This window comes from Poecilia latipinna, unplaced genomic scaffold (genome assembly GCF_001443285.1).
Source record: "Poecilia latipinna isolate Pla-1442-1.1 unplaced genomic scaffold, P_latipinna-1.0 Scaffold884, whole genome shotgun sequence".
In the NCBI taxonomy this organism is placed as follows: Eukaryota; Metazoa; Chordata; class Actinopteri; order Cyprinodontiformes; family Poeciliidae; genus Poecilia; species Poecilia latipinna.
The window spans coordinates 131809-153864 of NW_015113500.1; the positions used below are offsets into that span (position 1 = coordinate 131809).

Sequence of the window (22056 nt, forward strand, 5' to 3'; positions counted from 1 at the left end):
CTTGCTTTAAAAATCTTTGTTTTATTTCATCTTCATAACCTCTGTTATGTGTTTAAAAGCTCAATTTCTGTCAAAAATAATAAAATCAAAATCCTTACTCCTGTTTTGACTTCTTTATTTTTCTGTTTTTACCTTGTCAGAGGAAAAATAATGTTTTGTTCACTGTGTGCTGCATGTTAGTAGAGGTTGTTTGCTGCAGAAACTGCAGCTCCTCAGTATTTTTACAATACATTTATCATTTCATTTCAGTTTATTCATATAGCTACAATTTATTAAAATGAATGTTATATTTTTTCACTATACCAAAAACTATTTAATAGGTTTAAAGGAGAAAAAGCTGTACATCATATTAAGTTATGTATAATATGAATTAATTACATGATTTATTTAACAAAATTGAAATAATAGATCTTAAAATCTCTCTTTTTAAATAAGCAATTAAAAGTGTCATGTGCCCAAATATTTGTTCAGTTGACAGTCATTCAGTAATTGATTAATTTTCAGTGTGTGACCAAAACTTGGCTGTTCAAAGTGTGAGCTCTGACAGAATCTTCAGCCTGAACTTTATTGATGGTCAGAGTGAAGTCAGAGTTTGATCTACTGTCTATGAAACCATTTAGAGTCCCTGAAACTTTTCTTTTGGACAAATAATGAACAGCTGGAGAGTTTCACCCATTTTCTGTTCTAACCAAGATGTTTATTGTCAAACATCTGACTCATAAATAGGATTTTATTTTATTTTATTTTATTTTAACATCAAATAATTTTTGATGTTGCTTTTTGAATAGAAAATGAAGTCAAAACAAAGGTACCTTTATTTAAATAAACTCAACACACAACCCTAGATTGTGATTAGAAAATCTCCATGTGTACCTATATGAAAACAAAGTTTCTCCAAGTGTAATATTCCAACCTCTTTATTAATTTCAAAGCCATATCGGAAACGTGCCACTTATTTCAATATTTACGTGAATGTCGTGGTGTCTGTGCTTAGTGAGATGTTTCAGTGTCTGCTGTAACATTCAGCTGGAGTTTCTATTCAGTCAGACTGGAGGTTTTTGTACGACTGTTTTCCACTGTGTGAACACATACTGGCTGTTGATGACATGAAAACTCTGACAGTAATAAACTCCAGCATCTTCAGCCTGAACTCCACTGATGGTCAGAGTGAAGTCAGAGTTTGATCCACTGCCTGAAAAACGACTTGGAGTCCCTGATGCTCGAGTGCTGGTATAATAAATGAGGAGCTTAGGAGTTTGTCCATCTTTCTGTTGGTACCAGGCTAAAAGATAGCAGGAACAACTACGATAATAATAAACATCCTGACTGGTTCTACAGCTGATGGTGACAGATCCTCCCAGATCAGCTCTCACTGCTGCAGGCTGCTGAGTCACTGAAACCTGGATTATGGACTCTGAGGACACAGAGACAAAAACATGCAGCAGCTTCATGGTTTAGTCGGCTTCATTTCAGAGGGACAGATGTTCATAGAGGAGAGGAGTTGGATTCTCTGGACTTTACCTGTGAAGCAGCAGCAGAGGAGAGTCCAGATGAGGACGCAGATCAGAGTCATGTTTCTGATGATGAGGAGGATTTCTGTGTCTTCTGCTGTGATGAAGGACAGCTGTCAGTCATCCAGTGTTCAACTGTCAGGACTATAAACTCTCCCAGAGCGCTGGAGCATGGAGCTGCTGATGCAAAGTGGCTCTATGGAAATGCTGTGATTATATATGTGATTATATAATTTATCATCACAGGTACCATCATATATTGTAGGCATTGTACAGTCTTGTGTTCTTTGCAAAATGACTGAGCTCGTTTTTTGTGCTGCAATCTGCAAAACTATATTGGAAAATGAAATATGTGTTCTGTCTCCTTAAAAATAACGTTTGAAAATATCAGCCTTTAAGCAGATATTAAACATACATTTCATTAAGATTATGTTTTGTATTTGAATATGTTATCAGTTTTATGTAATATTCTAATCTTCTATGGAATTAAATGTTGTCATCAGCTTTTCAGTGGAAAATTATTATAATTAACAGAGAAAAAGACTAGAAAACATCAATTCATGTGTAATTAATCTTTATAATGAGCTTTACTGAGTAATTTGAGTCACTGAAATATATTTGCTATTTCATACAAATTTCTACCTGTAAATTAAATTTAATGCAATTTCTTTGTTTTCCACCTTTTCTGTAAAAGTACAAGCAACTAGTATTAAAATGACAAGTAGAAATTACATGTTTTTGAATATCAGTTTGTTAGTTTGCATTTTGAATTTATTTCTCTTCTGTTGATCAAGTAAGAGATTCAGCAAAGCTAGTGACAGATATAAACTCTTGTATCATAATATCAGGTTTTGCTTTAAATCAAGATTCAAATTATCTTCACATTTTTTAAAATGTTTTAAACAAGATGGAAAATACCTCATGCTTTACATGCCTTTTCTCAGATTAACACTTCTTTTGAAGAGCTATAAATTTAATATATATAAGCGATTGAAGCACAGTGTGCTATGGTTATATATATTATGAAAGAAAAAACAGTTTAATTAAAAATGTGTTGTTTAAATTAGCCGTCTTTCAACATGATTCTGTGAACAACTTCTGCTTCAGTGCAGCCGTGGATCAGTTCCTCTGCAGCTGAGGGAGGTTTTTGTACGACGTATCACTGTGTGAACGGAAAGCTCCAATCCTGCTGACAGTGATAAACTCCTGCATCTTCAGCCTGAACTCTACTGATGGTCAGAGTGAAATCAGTTCCAGACTGAGTCCCACTGAAACGATCAGAAACTCCAGGCTGACGATTTGATGTCCAATAAATCAGGAGTTTTGGAGCTTCTCCAGGTTTCTGGAGGTACCAGTCTACCTCATTGTCTACATGTTCACTGGCTTTACATTGAATGGAGACTCTCTGTCCTGGATCAACAGACAGAGATCCTGGAGTCTGAGTCATAATTATGTCTCCTGATGAACCTGAAAGAGAAAAAAATATTTATACTCATTAGACTTAGAAAATTCAACTGAAGGTCTGAGCTTATATTTCAATCTCTCCATCACAGCAGAAAGTCTTTGTGGTGAATCTGATGACATCCTGAACATCCTCACCCTGAACCAGGAGCCCCAGGATGGTCAGCAGTAGAGTCAGTGACATCATCGTTGTGCTGCTGGTGTGTCAGTGGCTCTGAAAGGCCTGGACAGCCACTGATCAACTCTGACCTCTTAACAGCTGGAGCAGAGAGGCAGGACACATATGCAAACACACTCAGTCACATGGAGCTCAGCTCTACATGTCATCAGGTTTCCTCTTCACTTCTCCGAGAGTTGTGATGAAATAGTGGAACCAAATACCTTGGGCTAAAAAGGCGTCTTATTTTCCTCTATTTGTAATTCTGATATACTTCATCCTTAAGATTTTTCTTTTCTTCTACCTTGCAGAAAAACAAAACCTTGAAGCTAAAGCTCATTGATCAAACACATTTTTCCTAATCTCTCAATTAAGTTAAACTGTTGACATCACCACTCAGATCATTGTATTAATTTAAGATCTGCAAAATGTGGTTGAAGTGAGGATAGGACGCAGAGACCCAGGTAAGATGAAGATGATGGTGATTTAATGATAATATTGCTCAGAGTCCAGGACAGGCAGCACAGCAGAGAGACTAGCACACAGCTAAATTCCGGTAGCAACTGACATAAGACTGACAAAAAACGAGCAGATGCCGACACAGGACTTCACAGTACCACTGTGCCAGCAGACAAACTAGACTTACAAACAACATACGTTAGACAAGGACCCGAGGAAGAACACAGACAACAGGTGAGACTAAATACACACGGGGTAATCGAGGGAACGAGGCACACCTGGGAGACAATCAACGGGGAAGACGCAGAGACGAGACTCACAGGGAACAGGATAACAATAAACACAGAAACAACTCAAAAATAAACACACAGAAACACGGATCATGGCAGTTTGTGTGGAAATCTAGTTGTTTTTCTCTTTACGTTGTGACTGTTGCTACTCCAACGGCAACTACAAATGATCTTAGGATTTGTGTCAAATTACACATTTTATGATTTATGTCCCATGGTTCTAATTGATCAATTAATTATAACATTAGTGCTAAACATGGACCTATTACAATTTAAAGTAACCTCTGAGATTTTTTTCAATGCCTTAGAGAGACTTCTGTTTCTTCCATTTCTTCATGAAAAGGAAAAAAATTAAAAGCTTTTTAAAGTTATCCTATCTTTTGTCAACAACATAAGCTTTATATCACTCGAATTAGAGTGATGCCGTATGTTTTACTTGTATTTTTTAAAACATCTTCATGAAATTTTGTGTGTATCCATGTGGAGGATTTCAGTGAACTGTAGCAGTTTCTGCAGCAGCTTCCAGCTGCAACAACATAGTTAGTTTCTGTTCAGTTTGACTGAGGGAGGTTTTTGTACGACTGTTTTTCACTGTGTGAACACACCACCACTATGATAACTCTGACAGTAATAAACTGCAGCATCTTCACTGAACTCCACTGATGGTCAGAGTGAAGTCAGAGTTTGATCCACCATCGTTAAAACGATTTGGAGTCCCTGAGACACGACTGCCAACATAGTAAAAGAGTAGATGTGGAGTTTGTCCATCTTTCTGTTGGTACCAGGCTAAGTAGTTGTTGTTATAAACATCCTGACTGGTTCTACAGTTGATGGTGGCAGATCCTCCAATATCAGCTCTCACTGCTGCAGGCTGCTGAGTCACAGTGACCTGACCTCTGACCTCTGAGGACACAGAGACAAAAACATGCAGCAGCTTCATGGTTTAGTCGGCTTCATTTCAGAGGGACAGATGTTCATAGAGGAGAGGAGTTGGATTCTCTGGACTTTACCTGTGAAGCAGCAGCAGAGGAGAGTCCAGATGAGGACGCAGATCAGAGTCATGTTTCTGATGATGAGGAGGATTTCTGTGTCTTCTGCTGTGATGAAGGACAGCTGTCAGTCATCCAGTGTTCAACTGTCAGGACTATAAACTCTCCCAGAGCGCTGGAGCATGGAGCTGCTGATGCAAAGTGGCTCTTTATGGAAATGCACCCGAGTCCAAATCATGGATGACTCAGATGACTCAGATGTTACTGTCACACAATTTATAAATTTATTGTATAATAAATTGCAATACTATCTTAATCCAACTTATTTCATGTAAGCCTCATTTAATTTAGGTGTGGTTTGGATTCTGCACATATGTAATGCCTTACGAGCTGATGTTCACTCATTTTTACAAAATGAATAAAAACTGAAGTTACCCTGGAGAACCAGTCCATCTTCTCTCATTTTTCATTCTGTGTTTTTATTAAATTGATGTTTCAACAAGAACATCCTAAAAGTTCATTTGAATCTTGACAATTACAGTTGATTCTATTAATAATTCTCCTGGCCTATTAAGTCTTAAAATTTAATCCACTTTGCCAATAAGTTTGTGTTTAATAGGAAATTAAGCAGGCATCTAATATCAGAAAAGAAATGGTAATTTTGGATTTAAAAAATCCTTTGTTTTTATTAAATTATGTCAAAATGAATGTTGAAAATTGTTGAAATACTTCCCAAATTAAATCCCATAATATATATGCCATGAATATTAAAGGGGAAAAGCCATTTCTAAAACATTTAGAGAGCAGGTAGTGAATTGATCATTGAGTGTTAAAAAGTGAAAATTGGTTGTTACTGTGGTTTACATGTAACAAAACTCAGCTCTCCATGTCAACCTATTTTTTTTCCTGAGCAACTTTTTTTAGAAGGGAAAATCAAGTTTTTATTGCCATGCATCTGTACTCCTGTGTCAATTTAAAAATGTTAAATGCCTTTTCTTCCTCTTTAAGAAAATTGTTGCTTCAAGGTCTGCATTTATTTTGGTTAATTCTGACATGTTGGGGTTTAACTTTCTGACCCACATGCAGAATCAACAGAGTCCAAGTTAAGGAATTGGTTTTATTTTCAAAAGAAAAAGCAACAATTGACAGATCTTCATCTTTTTGGACTGTGATAAGTGTCACGCGATCGGTGGCGCCTGGAACGAGAGTGGGGTTATAGAGGCCTGAAACGAGTTGGTCTGAGAGGCAATATGAATAAAACTTGCAGGTAGGATAAAACAGCTGAACTGATCCTTTTTGGAAAATCCAGTGAGACAAACCTAGAAACAGCAAAAACAAGAACTGTAAAAATACAGGTCAAAAGCTTGTGATGGCTGACTACAAGAGGAGGCCAGAGAGGCAACCAGTAACGTTAATCATCCAGCACTGAATGAAGGCTCTGCACTCTTTTATTCCCAGCACTCTGATGAGGCTGATGAGCTCCACCTGTGTAGGCTGCCCAGGTTCTCCACCAAGATCTTTGCTGGAAAAGATGCATCACTCGCACTCTCACACACACACATACAGGAACCCTGACAAATTGTTTAGTAAGTGATCATGTAGAGCTGGTTCAAAATATATCTCTGTTTATACAAGTTTTGTTGTCCAACAATAGAACATACTTTTAAGATGTTTATATGTTCAAATCATGACTATCATCATATTGTGTTGTTTTTAGACCAACAAAATATGTAGATCTAAAAGCTTGATCATAGTTTCTGGGATACCAAACTGGAGGTCCCTAACTTAGTTGCATGTTTTAATTGATGTCAACAACATAAGATGGTTAATGCTGTTGGAACTGATGACAGATGAAGTTTGGTTTCAGCAGATTAGGGCTTGAGCTCTGGCAGATCTGGATCTGATGACAGAAAGCTGGATTACAAAAGCTACTGACACTTTTGAATGTTTAAGAAATGAAGAGATGAGGACTAACTATATCTCTGAATCAGATGGTCTGGCAGTGAGTCGATGTAAAGCCTGAGTATATATGGGAAGATGGGTGATTGAAGAAGACAGCTGCACTATAGCACTGTCAATTCAATGCTGCTTTTGTAGTCAGAAATGTGATTGCTAGGATATCAGTTTCCTCATGGAAGGAGATGATAAAAGAAGATCTACTGATCTTAACAAGTGTGTGTGAGGGAGGACAGGGGGATCAGTGAACTGTATCTGTCTGTGCTGCAGCTTCCAGCTGCAACAGTCAGTTCAGTTAGTTTACTTTGACTCAGGGAGGTTTTTGTACGATGATTTTTCACTGTGTGAACATAGCCTTGCTGTTGATGTAGTGAAGACTCTGACAGTAATAAACTCCAGCATCTTCAGCCTGAACGCCACTGATGGTCAGAGTGAAGTCAGTATTCCCAGAGTTTGATCCACTGAATCGATCAGGGATTCCAGTATGACGGGTGCTTGAGCATCTAATAAGGAGTTTAGGAACTTCTCCTGGTTTCTGAAGGTACCAGTTGAAACAGTAATGAACACTTGGGTTCACTTTACATTGAATAGAGACAGTCTGTCCTGGAACAACAGACTGAGATCCAGGAGTCTGAGTTATGGTGACTTGTCCTGAAGATCCTGAAAACACAGAAAGACAGAAACCTTCCTGAAGAAAAATCAAACTTGAATAAATTCTTTCACCATCCAAACTGAAACTGTCGTGAATCCTGAAGATCTTGGTTACATGATAACACAAAGTTTAGATCAGAGAGTCTCACCCTGAACCAGGAGCCCCAGGATGGTCAGCAGTAGAGTCAGTGACATCATCGTTGTGCTGCTGGTGTGTCAGTGGCTCTGAAAGGCCTGGACAGCCACTGATCAACTCTGACCTCTTAACAGCTGGAGCAGAGAGGCAGGACACATATGCAAACACACTCAGTCAGTCAGCTGGAGCTCAGCTGGCTGCAGGTTTCCTCCTCACTACTCGGAACGTTGTAATTTACTCTGGGGTAAAGAGGTTTTTCTTTTCCTCTATTTGTAATTCTGATGTGCTTCATCTTTACACTTTGTCTTTATTTGAAGCATTTTTATGTCTTTCCTCTTTTTAGTCTTAAAATATTAGATCATCTTCTCCACAAACAAAACAAAAACTTGAACCTGATCAATTAATTTAGCTAAAAATGGAAATAATACAAATGAAAGTTCCGTCTGTGATATTTTTCAATTCAATATTGAGAGTTCTGTTCCTTACTACTATCAATTTTTCATCAAATTAAATGAACTGTTTTTTTTTAAGTTATCCTATATTTTGTCAACCAAATGAGCTTGATATCATTCAGATTAGAGTGATGCTTTATATTTTTCGTGTATATTTTAAAACACCTTCATGAAAATTTGTGTGTATTCATGTGGAGGATTTCAGTAAACTATCAGTTTCTGCAGCAGCTGGAAGCTGCAGCAACATAGTTTCTGTTCATTCTGACTGAGGGAGGTTTTTGTACGACTGTTTTTCACTGTGTGAACACCCACTGGCTGCTGATGTAGTGAGCACTCTGACAGTAATAAACTGCAGCATCTTCAGCCTGAACTCCACTGATGGTCAGAGTGAAGTCAGAGTTTGATCCACTGCCTGAAAAACGACTTGGAGTCCCTGATGCTCGAGTGCTGGTATAATAAATGAGGAGCTTAGGAGTTTGTCCATCTTTCTGTTGGTACCAGGCTAAATAGTTGCTGTTAAAAACTTTCTGACTTGTTCTACAGTTGATGGTAGCAGATCCTCCAATATCAGCTTTCACTGCTGCAGGCTGAGTCACAGTGACCTGACCTCTGACCTCTGAGGACACAGAGACAAAAACATGCAGCAGCTTCATGGTTTAGTCGGCTTCATTTCAGAGGGACAGATGTTCATAGAGGAGAGGAGTTGGATTCTCTGGACTTTACCTGTGAAGCAGCAGCAGAGGAGAGTCCAGATGAGGACGCAGATCAGAGTCATGTTTCTGATGATGAGGAGGATTTCTGTGTCTTCTGCTGTGATGAAGGACAGCTGTCAGTCATCCAGTGTTCAACTGTCAGGACTATAAACTCTCCCAGAGCGCTGGAGCATGGAGCTGCTGATGCAAAGTGACTCTATGGAAATGCTGTGAATGAGTCCAACAAGAATTTTGTTCTATATGATGATAATATTTATCAATGAATCAATCAAAATTAATGTGTCATTATATATTGTAAGCACTGTGTAATGTATAAATTTTCATAACAAATCAGATATCTAGATATATTTTTGCCAATCAACAACTTACATATAATGTTTCAGCCTGCTACAGTACAGATACATCTCAGTGAAGTGGAATCGTTCTCTGTCAGATTAAATGTACCTTTTGAAATTTAAAATTTTAGAATGACATTTATCATACATTTTATTAATCCCATATTTTAATTTGAAAAGTGTTTTTGCTTTATTGGTCTGATGTAGCATTCCAATCTTCTCTTAACTTAATTGTCATGTTCTCATGAACTTTAAGTGAAAAATCATCATAATTAACAGAAAGAAATGCTTGAAAAAAACCTTTAAATAAAAATGTGTGATTTTTAAATTATCAAGTTATTTGTGTTATATATTTTTTAACAGAGAGATGATCACCTGATTACTTTAGATAGATGATGATCCTATGTGTTATACATTTAACAGGTGCCCACATAAAGACACAATGAAACATAATGCATTTTATCTTCATCATTTAAATAAAATTAATCTGGATAAACATAAAATATTTTAGTAAATAAATCATTTCTCAAACTCAAGTAGAAAGCACAGTAAAACAAAATGTGCACTTCACTCTCAATTTCTCCCAAATCACATAAAGAACGTCTTCTTTCGTCCTCTGGGACTGAAAGAAACATCCAGACTCCAAAGGCAGAGAGCCAGATCCAAACTGGGCAAACATGGACCTTTGTTTGTTAGACAAGTTTTATCATACAAATGGCTCAAGACCAAAAGCATCTTTTAAAAAAATATCAGTACATAATTTTGGTTTATGTAAGATACCAGCTGCCCACTTACTAAAAACAAAGCTTCAAAATGACCTTACAATAGTTTGTCATCTATTCTGTTAAACACAGTAAATTGTTTGAAAATTATAGATTTAAAATTTTTATTTTAACAATGTTTTCTTCAGGTTCTGTTGCTTTACTTTCATGCTACTTGAAAAGTTTCCACTAATAAATGTTTTGGTAAATATGTTTGTGTCAGAGTCAGAGAGCCGTGTCTCTAACAGTCAGAGGTTTTTGTACGACGGTTCAACAAGTTTGTATCACTGTGGTACACGTTTGGTGGAGGAACCAGACTGGATGTTGGACGTAAGTTTTTCTTATTAAATCTAATTTTAAATATTAAATGGTCCTGCCGTTTATTTCCATTTACTTTCATTTATGTGAAGAAGTGAAAAGTTTTTCCGTTAAGTTTTAATTTTTTTGAAAATATTCATCTTATAATCAAAAGAAACTCAAATCAGCTTGTTAGAATTTGTGAATATTATTTAACCTTTAAGACTGAAAAAATATTAAAAGTAGTTTATTAGTAACAATTTTGGGAATTTTGCCATTTATTTGACCTTTTCTGACCAAATAAAAAAAATTGCCAAGATATAAAAAAAAATCTTATTTATTATTCTGTAATTGTGAGTATTATTTTAAATCTATGTTTAAATAATCAGCAAAGTTAAAAATTTAATCTCACATGAAATGTTTTCAATCTTCTTCAGTTGACTAAAAGTCTTTTCATAGACTGTACATCTTTTCTGGAACTGATCAACAAAGCATGTTTTGAATAACTGTTAGTTCAATTTGGAAAAGAGAATGAAGGAAAATTTTGGAAATGTTGAAATATATTAATATGATGTGAAAAATATGCATTAGACCAATATTAACTACAAGTCACAACGATTCTTGATGGATTCTTAGTTGATTCATTCAGCATAAAGTTATAATTTTCTCTCTGTGCTGATATGCATGAGAGGTTTACTGAAGGGAAGTGAAACAAAGAGTCTCAGTAACTGTTGGAGCAGAAAAACATCTGGCAGAAACATTTTAATATAGAAACTCAACTTTCTCATAGTGAAACTGTCCTGGTGTCATTTCATTGATGCTTTCTTGGTTCCTGTTCTCTAACCTGATTGGTGTCTCCTAGGTGATACCCGCCCCACCCTGACAGTGCTGCCCCCCTCCAGTGTGGAGCTGCAGCAGCAGCAGGTTACCCTCATGTGTCTGGCCAACAAGGGCTTCCCCTCAGACTGGACTCTGTCCTGGAAGCTGGACGGCAGCAGCAGCTTCACCTGGGAGGAGACCAAGAGCCCCGGGGTGCTGCAGAATGACGGCCTCTACAGCTGGAGCAGCACCCTGAGGCTCCCTGCAGACCAGTGGAGGAAGGTGGGCTCTGTGACCTGTGAGGCCTCCCAGGGCTCCCAGTCTGCAGTCACAGAGACACTGAGAAGAGACCAGTGCTTCTAAAATGAATCTGCTGTTGATTTTACCTTTGCTTTTATTTTTTCTTATTACCAGCTTCTTGGTTTCATTCCAAATGTCCTTGATATTGTTTTGAAGTGGACTGATTCAATCTTATAAGCAATAAATGTTTTACAAATGATTCTGAAATCTTATCTGTGACTTATTCACATTATTCACAAGAAATATGCACAACAGTATTACTGGCCACCACCCAGCTCTTGTCCTAGGACCTTTGGAGAAAGGCTCATATGTGACTGATTGGGATAGTGGTCATAGAATATGGATGAGGAATGACAATATCTGTTGTAGAAAAAGCAATATAAACATTTTCGACAACAGCTTTTCTTTCCAGTAACACACATTTACATATGTCAGTAACAGATCTGTGCAGCTGCAGTTCAGTTTCTTTTCATTCTGACTGAGGGAGGTTTTTGTACGACTGTTTTTCACTGTGTGAACACGGAGCCACTATGATAACTCTGACAGTAATAAACTGCAGCATCTTCAGCCTGAACTCCACTGATGGTCAGAGTGAAGTCAGAGTTTGATCCACTGCCTGAAAAACGACTTGGAGTCCCTGATGCTCGAGTGCTGGTATAATAAATGAGGAGCTTAGGAGTTTGTCCATCTTTCTGTTGGTACCAGGCTAAATGGTTGTTGCTGTAAACATTCTGACTGATCCTACAGTTGATGTTGACAGATCCTCCAATATCAGCTCTCAGTGCTGCAGGCTGCTGAGTCACTGTGACCTGACCTCTGACCTCTGAGGACACAGAGACAAAAACATGCAGCAGCTTCATGGTTTAGTCGGCTTCATTTCAGAGGGACAGATGTTCATAGAGGAGAGGAGTTGGATTCTCTGGACTTTACCTGTGAAGCAGCAGCAGAGGAGAGTCCAGATGAGGACGCAGATCAGAGTCATGTTTCTGATGATGAGGAGGATTTCTGTGTCTTCTGCTGTGATGAAGGACAGCTGTCAGTCATCCAGTGTTCAACTGTCAGGACTATAAACTCTCCCAGAGCGCTGGAGCATGGAGCTGCTGATGCAAAGTGGCTCTATGGAAATGCTGTGAATGACTTCAACAGGTCACAGGGTCACTCTTCTATTGATCAGTTAACCAATCAGTTTCATTTCAGTAATTTGATATAGCTCATACTTGTGGTCTTTTGCCATTTATTGTAAAACATAAATGTTGATCTTCTCAACTCTATTCATGATCTTTAACTACTGAAATCTTCAAATAAATCCTAAAAGTATCACCATGTTGCAATCATCTTATGGTGGGCATTCCTTCTATCTGATCTTTTGTCATATCTCCAGCCAATACCTTATTCATATTCATATTTCAAATATTAAACATATTATTTATACATAATATTTCTGTGTTTTAACCTTCAAATGTGTTAAAGTATAAGTCTTGTCTTATGTGTTTTTGCAATTCTTACTTTCAGAATTAAAAATACTGACACTGACACCTGTAAGCAACGCAACATCTGGTTGCATTTTAAAATATATTATTTATTATATGATATAGTAATAAACTATTTTTCATGGGTTTATTTGATTTCTTTGCACTGTTTTGCTCAAAATGAAAAGTTGATTAAAATATTATACAAAATTAAGAAAGCCTGTTTTCGTCACAGAACAAACACATAAAATTAGGGTAAGGTTACACATAAAGGAAACACTGAATGCAAAAGGAATCATCAAACAAAAAGTTGAGCTAAAATATGAGTTAAATATGAGTTAAAATTAAAAGCTGAAAAACCTGCTCTTGTTTGGAACTAGCTCTCTGAAACATCTGAATTTTACCATCACTATCAACAGCCATAATTTAGTCCTAGATTTGTATAACATTTTTATTTTATTCCCCATATGTACAATTTGTGTTCCAGTGCAGCTGTGGATCAGTTCCTCTGCAGCCGTGAGGTTTTTGTACAGCATTGTTTCACTATGTGAACGGGACTTCCTCGTCATGCTGACAGTAATAAACTCCTGCATCTCCAGCCTGAACTCTGCTGATGGTCAGAGTGAAATCAATATCATATCCACTTGCAGTGAAACGATCAGACACTCCGGTCCAACGTGAAGAAGCTTCATAGATTAGGAGTGTAGGAGCTTCTCCAGGTTTCTGGAGGTACCAGTGCAAATCATCATCAACAGCTGAACTGGCTTTACAGCTAATGGAGACGGTCTGTCCTGGAGTAACAGACTGAGATCCTGGAGTCTGAGTCAGGGTGATGACTGCTGAGGAACCTAAAAACATGACACAGAGAGATATTGACACAAATCCAGATCAAAGAAATATGATCAGGTTTCACATGAAAAGGAGGGATCACTGGATTCTTTTTCGATGTTTCTTAATCACAGCGAAAAGAATCCTGAGACAAGTTCCTATCAGAGCCTCACCCTGAACCAGGAGCCCCAGGATGGTCAGCAGTAGAGTCAGTGACATCATCGTTGTGCTGCTGGTGTGTCAGTGGCTCTGAAAGGCCTGGACAGCCACTGATCAACTCTGACCTCTTAACAGCTGCAGCAGAGAGGCAGGACACATATGCAAACACACTCAGTCAGTCACATGGAGCTCAGCTCTACATGTTCTCTTATAACGGCCTCAGTTTCTATCGNCGTGTTCTCTGAACTGCAGATGGTTTTGACTTTTGAAATAATCTACAAAAATACATTAACATACTAAATTAAAAAGAGAAAATAGGCCAGTTTAGGCCATATAAGCAGCTTTAATTAAAACTTGTAGGTCAAGTGAAGAAACACACCAGTTATAAACTTATAAAGGTAAACTACATAATTTCAAAGTTAAATAAAGAACACTAAATTAGATTACATTTATCAAATATTTCTGTTGTATCTGAGCTATAAAAACATTTCACATTCCCCATGGCTGGTTTTAAATAAATCAGTGAATACTTCCCTGTTTTCTCTCATCCCTCTTGGGTACAACATTTAACTTCTGATCCCTCATTTTTAACAATGTAGAGTTCAATGGGGCTGATTTCTGCTGCATCGTAGCAAAATCAATCCATAACAGTTATCCCTCCATGCTTCAAGGATAGAATGAGGTTCTTATCTTGTAGTGCTGTATGTGACTGAAGTGTCACATCTCCTTGCGTTCAAATAATTCGGTTTTTGATTCGTATCCAAAGAGTCATTACTCCAGAGGTTATATTTACTTATTATTTTGAGAGCATAGATTACCTCTTGGAACCATCCTCACAAAGATTAAAACACATTCTTTTGATTGTTGTGGTATTTCCTTTCATATCAACAGTAGCAAGATCATTCTGTGGATCTATTGATTATATTTTAGAGACTTGTTTCAGCAACTTATGATCTGCTTTGGAGGTGAATTCTCTTGGTCACATTGCTCTATATTCATGTTAACCATTTGTTCCAATCATCTCAACCTGTAAACTCCTTTCCTAACAGAACTGTCATTTTAACATGATTTTTAGACTTTTTTACATCCATTTCCAGACTCATAAGTTGTGTCTGGTCCGCCCATTGATCTTCTTTATGACTGGATGACAGCATTTTACTTCACATTCTCATTTAAAACATCAAGAGAAAACCAATCTACATGTCAGAAATGTAAACAGAGTAAACCTACTTCAACTTAAAGAGGAACAATGTCTATATAGCAGTACATGATCGTCATTTTGGGTGGGAATAATTGTGGGGCTATTTTAATTGTATTTTTATTCCATTTTAGAGAAATTAAAAATATCTACAGTTCATATTTTATTGAGAGTAAGATGTAAATAAATTTATTAGTAATTCTCAAGTTAACAATAAATGTTCTTACATCAAACTGTGTTAGACAAGAAATCATTATGAGTTTTAATTTTTCACGTTTTTAGCTTTCAAAAATCTTAAAAATTCTAGTTCTCCATGTTTTGTGTTCAGAGAGCCGTGTCTCTCTACAGTCAGAGGTTTTTGTACGACGGCTCAATGAGTTTGTATCACTGTGGTACACGTTCGGTGGAGGAACCAGACTGGATGTTGGAAGTAAGTCAAATATAAAACCGTTGTTTTTAGTTTTACTTGATTGTATTGTTTTAATTCTGTTTGACAGATTGAGGCTTGAAAAGATGCATTATTTTATGTTTTACAAAGAATGTTTCAAGATACAGAACATATGTGATAGTTTATATCCCAAATTACAACAAAGTATTACAAGTTAATATTGATCTAAGTAGTAAAAAATATCTTAGTTTAATCTTGGTTTGTAGGTTTAGGTTAGTCAGACAAAGTCAGAGAGCTGCGTCTCTCTACAGTCAGAGGTTTTTGTACGGCGCCTCAGTGAGTTTGTATCACTGTGGTGGACTTTTGGTGGAGGAACCAGACTGGATGTTGGAAGTAAGTTAATATTAAGATTTAAAAAATGTTGGCATGTTTAAAAGTAAATGAAAGCATGAAATTATATATTTGCTATAATTACTTTCTTATGTCATAAAAATAGAATCTCACTTCAACATGAAGTGAAATATTTTATGTTCACATTATATAAAATGTTGCTTCTGAAATAAATGTCAAGACTGAGGTTTGGTAAGTTTGTCAGTGTTATCAACTTAATGCTTTTCTACAAGTTTTAAGCAAGTTTGGTGGTTTGGTGTATAAATTCTGAGAGAGCAGATTTTATTGGTTCCACCAATAACCTAACTTGTTATCGATGGAATCAAATCAATCTTAATCTGCTGTTGAAAACGGACAGAGAAAACTTTAGTTTGTTTCTTGTTTCAATATAAACTCTTTCTTTAAAATCTATTGAATTCACAAATATTTGTTGCAATCATAAAATAATTTATTGTTGCATTTAAACATGAGATTCTGAATTTTTTTTTTCTTATTTTAATTGTAAGACTACTTTAAATTTTTCATTGTAGGCTATTTTAAAATTTTTTGGTGATTTTACTTGTGCTGATCTGAGTCTTCTAAAGGGAAGTGAAACAATGTGTCAGTGAGTGACGAGTGAAGCATGAAAACATCTGGCAGAAACTTCTTATTTTAGAAAACCCCTCACTAACTGTAACCATGACACAGTATCTGCTGATTAACATCTGTAGTTCCTGATCTCTAACCTGATTGGTGTCTCCTAGGTGATACCCGCCCCACCCTGACAGTGCTGCCCCCCTCCAGTGTGGAGCTGCAGCAGCAGCAGGTTACCCTCATGTGTCTGGCCAACAAGGGCTTCCCCTCAGACTGGACTCTGTCCTGGAAGCTGGACGGCAGCAGCAGCAGCAGCAGCTGGGAGGAGACCAAGAGCGACGGAGTGAAGCAGAATGACGGCCTCTACAGCTGGAGCAGCACCCTGAGGCTCCCTGCAGACCAGTGGAGGAAGGTGGGCTCTGTGACCTGTGAGGCCTCCCAGGGCTCCCAGTCTGCAGTCACAGAGACACTGAGGAGAGACCAGTGCTCCCAGTCCTGAGCTGATTCTAATGTTTCATTCTGCTATAGGTCACTTGCTTTAAAAATCTTTGTTTTATTTCATCTTCATAACCTCTGTTATGTGTTTAAAAGCTCAATTTCTGTCAAAAATAATAAAATCAAAATCCTTACTCCTGTTTTGACTTCTTTATTTTTCTGTTCTTACCTTGTCAGAGGAAAAACAATGTTTTGTTCACTGTGTGCTGCATGTTAGTAGAGGTTGTTTGCTGCAGAAACTGCAGCTCATCAGTATTTTTACAATAAATTTATCATTTCATTTCAGTTTATTCATATAGCTAAAATTTATTAAATTAATGTTATCTTGTTGTACTATACCAAAAATGATTTAATAGGCTTAAAAGAGAAAAAACTTTACATCCTATTAAGTTATGTTATGACAACTTGACATTAACCAAGAAATCATTACTGTTTAAACTTTACCTTTAATAACATAAAGTTACCTAATTTTTAAAGTGCAATCAGTAATACTTTTATAACAAATTTATATCAGTAATGATTTCTTGGTTAATGTCAAGTTGTCATAAAGACATTTTGAATAATGTCAACTTTGTATTAAAAGTGTCATAATTTACCGAATGACACTTTATGACTGTTGTCATAAATATTCATGAAGGCTTATTCATGTTCATGACGGGTGTTATGTCATGTTTATGAAAGTGCCTTGACAGTCTTATTCACCCCCCTTCAAATAAAGTGTTACCAAATAATGTATCTCCATTTAAATAAACTCAACACACAACCCTAGATTGTGATTAGAAAATCTCCATGTGTACCTATATGAAAACAAAGTTTCTCCAAGTGTAATATTCCAACCTCTTTATTAATTTCAAAGCCATATCGGAAACGTGCCACTTATTTCAATATTTACGTGAATGTCGTGGTGTCTGTGCTTAGTGAGATGTTTCAGTGTCTGCTGTAACATCCAACTGGAGTTTCTATTCAGTCAGACTGGAGGTTTTTGTACGACTGTTTTTCACTGTGTGAACACATACTGGCTGTTGGGGTAATGAAAACTCTGACAGTAATAAACTGCAGCATCTTCAGCCTGAACTCCACTGATGGTCAGAGTGAAGTCAGAGTTTGATCCACTGCCTGAAAAACGACTTGGAGTCCCTGATGCTTTAGTGCTGGTAGCATAAATGAGGAGCTTAGGAGATTGTCCGTCTTTCTGTTGGTACCAGGCTAAATAGTTGTTGTTAAAAACATTCTGACTGGTTCTACATCTGATGGTGGCAGATCCTCCAATATCAGCTCTCACTGCTGCAGGCTGCTGAGTCACTGTGATCTGACCTCTGACCTCTGAGGACACAGAGACAAAAACATGCAGCAGCTTCATGGTTTAGTCGGCTTCATTTCAGAGGGACAGATGTTCATAGAGGAGAGGAGTTGGATTCTCTGGACTTTACCTGTGAAGCAGCAGCAGAGGAGAGTCCAGATGAGGACGCAGATCAAAGTCATGTTTCTGATGATGAGGAGGATTTCTGTGTCTTCTGCTGTGATGAAGGACAGCTGTCAGTCATCCAGTGTTCAACTGTCAGGACTATAAACTCTCCCAGAGCGCTGGAGCATGGAGCTGCTGATGCAAAGTGGCTCTATGGAAATGCTCTGAATGAGTCCAACTTCAAACTGCTGCTCCTTTTACTTATTTCATTGTTTCCTCTGAAGCACAAGTCTGATGTGTTTTTCTCAAATCAGAAACATAAAATGCTTAAGTTTTTTTTAATGTTTTTTTTTAAGTAAAATGTCACTCATATTCCTGATTTTGAATTACTCTTATGTATAGATATTTTTGAAGGCTCCTTTATGTGTCTATGGAATTTTTTTAGATATAAAAAAATAAGATGAAAGAGTTATAAATTTAACTCAGTGTGCCATAGCATGGATCACTTTAAACAGGAAATCAGCTTCTCCTTCCTGTACATCTTAAATAAATTAGAGTTTTAATAGTTTGAAGACTCTAACAAGTAAATACTTTTAATCAAAATTATCATTAATAAATCTCTGAGGACATCTAATTAATGAAAAGTCAATCAAGCGTCTGACTGTGTCATAAAAAGCCATTCATTTTCTTTTAGGAATATAATTAATGAAATGTTTTTCTTTAACAATATTTAGAATAAATTATTTCACAGCTCACAGTAGAATTTTGTTGCAACATTATTGGGCGCAGCACAGTCTAACACATAGACTATCACATAGGCAATACTGGTTTTAACTTGTTCAATTTAATTATTGAAAATAATATATTGAACACTGTGATTATGTACTTTTAGGAACCGTCACTCAGTGAAACAGTTTCTGTTTAACTGTTAAACTTTTTCTGTTTAACAGCAGCTGTGGATCAGTTCCTCTGCAGCCGAGAGGTTTTTGTACGACGTTGTATCACTGTGTGAACGGGAAGCTATTACACTGCTGACAGTAATAATCTCCTCCATCTTCAGCCTGAATGCCACTGATTGTTAAAGTGTAATCAGTTCCAGATCCACTTCCACTAAAACGATCTGGAATCCCAGACTGACGAGATGAAGCATAGTATATTAAAAGTTTTGGAGATTGTTTGTCCTTCTGAAGGTACCAGTTGAGGCAGGTACCAGCACTGGAACTGGCTTTACATCTGATGGACACAGTATGTCCTGGAGCAACAGACTGGGAAACCGGAGTCTGAGTCAGGATGATATCTGCTGAGGAACCTAGAAAATTAAAAAAGGGAAAAATCAGGAGGAGCAATTATGTCAATACAAATAAAAAAAAGGAAAATATATAATACAATAAGAGGCTCAAGTCTTGAAGAATGAGTAAAGTGGCTCTTCAATGAATGATCATCAAACTGTTCCATCCTGAAACAGAGTTTGAAGTCTCACCCTGAACCAGGAGCCCCAGGATGGTCAGCAGTAGAGTCAGTGACATCATCGTTGTGCTGCTGGTGTGTCAGTGGCTCTGAAAGGCCTGGACAGCCACGGATCAACTCTGACCTCTTAACAGCTGCAGCAGAGAGGCAGGACACATATGCAAACACACTCAGTCAGTCACATGGAGCTCAGCTCATCTTTCTGTGACATTCAGATCAAAGCTGAAAGATTTGCATCTGGAAAACCAAAGGGGTTCAGTTTTGAGGAGAATTTATAAGGGATGCAAGACTTTTCAATCCATTCTCACTTTCTTTGTGTAATATTTTATGGAACAATGATAAAGTTCCTGCATAACTAGATCATAACCATAGTGTCTGTTTTTGATCAGAAGAACAAAGAGGATTCCCATCAGAATTTGCTGTTTAACTAACAATATTTTGGAGTTTGATGAAAATCATACAAATATAACTTCAGGGATTAAATAAGCTTTCAAAGAGAAACAAATGGAGGAGAAGCTTTGGATGAAACATTGAACACTTTAGAAAACAAGTTATTAACTCACATATCACTCCAGAATAAAAGTATAATGTTTGTTTGATGGACTGTTCTTTTGCTCAGCCTGAAAACTCCAAAGAATCTACATCTGTTAGCATTTTATTCACAAAAAATAACAGAATTTAAACAATTAAGAATGAAAGTTACAATTTACACCTACGTTAAATTACTCATCTGTATTAAACACATCAAATCAGACAAATACAATAAAAACAAAGACTGAGCTGAGTTATGAGTATTAGCATTAGTTATTATTAGTTAGTGGGATTCATCTCTCTTAGTAGAAATAAAATATCTACAATTTCATAATGGATGCTGTTGCATTTAGTGCTGCTTTGTTTAGCTGGACAGTGTCTGTGTTTCTATGTAAAGTCATGTGGATTGAGCCTGTTTGTATCAACCCTCCATGTCTACTGTGACTCATCAGTACCCTTCAGCTCCATGTAGAGTGAGAAAATATTTGGATTTTATGTTAGTTGTGAATGTTCAAAGTCTTAAAGGTGTTTGACAATTAGTCACGCAAACTTCATATTAGCTGACAGGTGTAATTTTAGTGTACATCTGGTTAGCTTGTTTAGCATTCAACACCTTGACGGATGGATGTATCTGATTGTCGAACAAACTGAAGGCGGTATGACTTCTTTCTACAACATTTTATAAAATAATCACCCTCCACAGAACCTTAAATCAATAAAACCAAATCAACTGTTTAAGTGTAATAAAACTGAATTTCAGGCTGTATACAGTAGATCACTGCTAATCTTTATTTTATTTTTTTTTTTTTTTTACACACTGCAGACATGTTCGCTGGCCAAACCTCTGAACTTATGGATCAGTTTCAGTGCTCCATCCATCGCTCTACTTCTGAGGTAACGTCCTCACCTCCATTTGTTAAAAATGCAGGGCAAGTTAAGCTTAATTCTTCGCAGCGGCGGAGCCGCGACCGCATTGGTTGCGCAGCCCACTGCGCATGGATCTGATTAACTTTTGCACCTTTATTTATTCCCTCAAAATAAACTGCTGGCTCCTCTGTTTAGACTATAAATGGATTAAAACAACCTTGCATTCTCTTTAGTTTTCTCTGTTCTGTACTGGAGACTGGAGTTAAAAGCGCCATTTCAACTAAAGGTTTGCAATGAGCTTCCTAACCAGACGCTCCAAGCTCCATAACGCTGTCAGCTCACGGTCAGAAAGACGTATTTAGTTCAGCGTCCATGAGATGATATTCAGAAAGGATTTTTTAATTGATTGATTTTAGTTGCCTCTGCGATGAACTCTTTGCGTAAAGTCTATAATGTCTCCATGTGCTCCAGTCAAGGGTGTTAATTATAACCTGTCAAATGACAGAGGGGCTTAAAAAATAACCAAATATTCAGTTTGGTTATTTTTTTTTAAATTATATATATATATATATGTAGATACATATCTACATCTGTATGTCTATATATCTATACATGGAGAGGTAGATATAGATATCTATATCTACCTCTCCATGTAGAGGAGAGGTAGATAGATAGATAGATAGATAGATAGATAGATAGATAGATAGATAGATAGATAGATAGATAGATGTCTACATTTCTACATCTATATATCTATATATCTACTTCTCTCTATATATGTATAGAGAGGTAGATGTATAGATAGATTGATATTGATATGTAGATATATATATAGATTTATATGTATTTATAGAGAGAGACAGATTGATAGATTTAGATATAGATATCTATATCTATAGAGATATGTTTATAGATATATGGAACAATTTAGATAGGGATATAAATATCTTGCCAAGAAAGATAGTTTTCCACATTTTTTCCAAATTTTATTGGTTAGAC

General features: G+C 36.8%; 10 gene segments (V, D, J or C); 2 read left to right on the top strand and 8 right to left on the bottom strand.

The window, feature by feature from the left end:
• Window positions 1-1043: 1043 nt before the first annotated feature.
• LOC106957167 (Ig kappa chain V region K-25-like) lies at window positions 1044-1724 on the bottom strand. The segment is given in 2 exon segments: window positions 1044-1414; window positions 1522-1724. Coding segments are annotated over 2 exon segments (423 nt in total).
• A 946-nt stretch (window positions 1725-2670) lies between these two features.
• LOC106957194 (Ig kappa chain V-III region NG9-like) lies at window positions 2671-3348 on the bottom strand. The segment is given in 2 exon segments: window positions 2671-2978; window positions 3111-3348. Coding segments are annotated over 2 exon segments (357 nt in total).
• A 1152-nt stretch (window positions 3349-4500) lies between these two features.
• LOC106957196 (Ig kappa chain V-IV region-like) lies at window positions 4501-5070 on the bottom strand. The segment is given in 2 exon segments: window positions 4501-4781; window positions 4889-5070. Coding segments are annotated over 2 exon segments (309 nt in total).
• A 3252-nt stretch (window positions 5071-8322) lies between these two features.
• Window positions 8323-10176, bottom strand: LOC106957192 (Ig kappa chain V region 3381-like). The segment is given in 3 exon segments: window positions 8323-8678; window positions 8786-8919; window positions 10160-10176. Coding segments are annotated over 2 exon segments (375 nt in total).
• Window positions 9150-11489, top strand: LOC106957168 (Ig kappa-b4 chain C region-like). The segment is given in 3 exon segments: window positions 9150-9167; window positions 10120-10201; window positions 11031-11489. Coding segments are annotated over 3 exon segments (420 nt in total).
• A 304-nt stretch (window positions 11490-11793) lies between these two features.
• LOC106957169 (Ig kappa chain V region 3381-like) lies at window positions 11794-12428 on the bottom strand. The segment is given in 2 exon segments: window positions 11794-12110; window positions 12218-12428. Coding segments are annotated over 2 exon segments (369 nt in total).
• A 774-nt stretch (window positions 12429-13202) lies between these two features.
• Window positions 13203-16735, bottom strand: LOC106957195 (Ig kappa chain V-III region NG9-like). The segment is given in 3 exon segments: window positions 13203-13604; window positions 13758-13842; window positions 16654-16735. Coding segments are annotated over 2 exon segments (354 nt in total).
• LOC106957170 (Ig kappa-b4 chain C region-like) lies at window positions 15011-16921 on the top strand. The segment is given in 3 exon segments: window positions 15011-15026; window positions 15270-15371; window positions 16463-16921. Coding segments are annotated over 3 exon segments (447 nt in total).
• Window positions 16922-17771: 850 nt separating this feature from the next.
• Window positions 17772-18445, bottom strand: LOC106957190 (Ig kappa chain V region 3381-like). The segment is given in 2 exon segments: window positions 17772-18110; window positions 18218-18445. Coding segments are annotated over 2 exon segments (378 nt in total).
• Window positions 18446-19129: 684 nt separating this feature from the next.
• Window positions 19130-19762, bottom strand: LOC106957193 (Ig kappa chain V-V region L7-like). The segment is given in 2 exon segments: window positions 19130-19501; window positions 19673-19762. Coding segments are annotated over 2 exon segments (357 nt in total).
• Between the last annotated feature and the right edge of the window lie 2294 nt (window positions 19763-22056).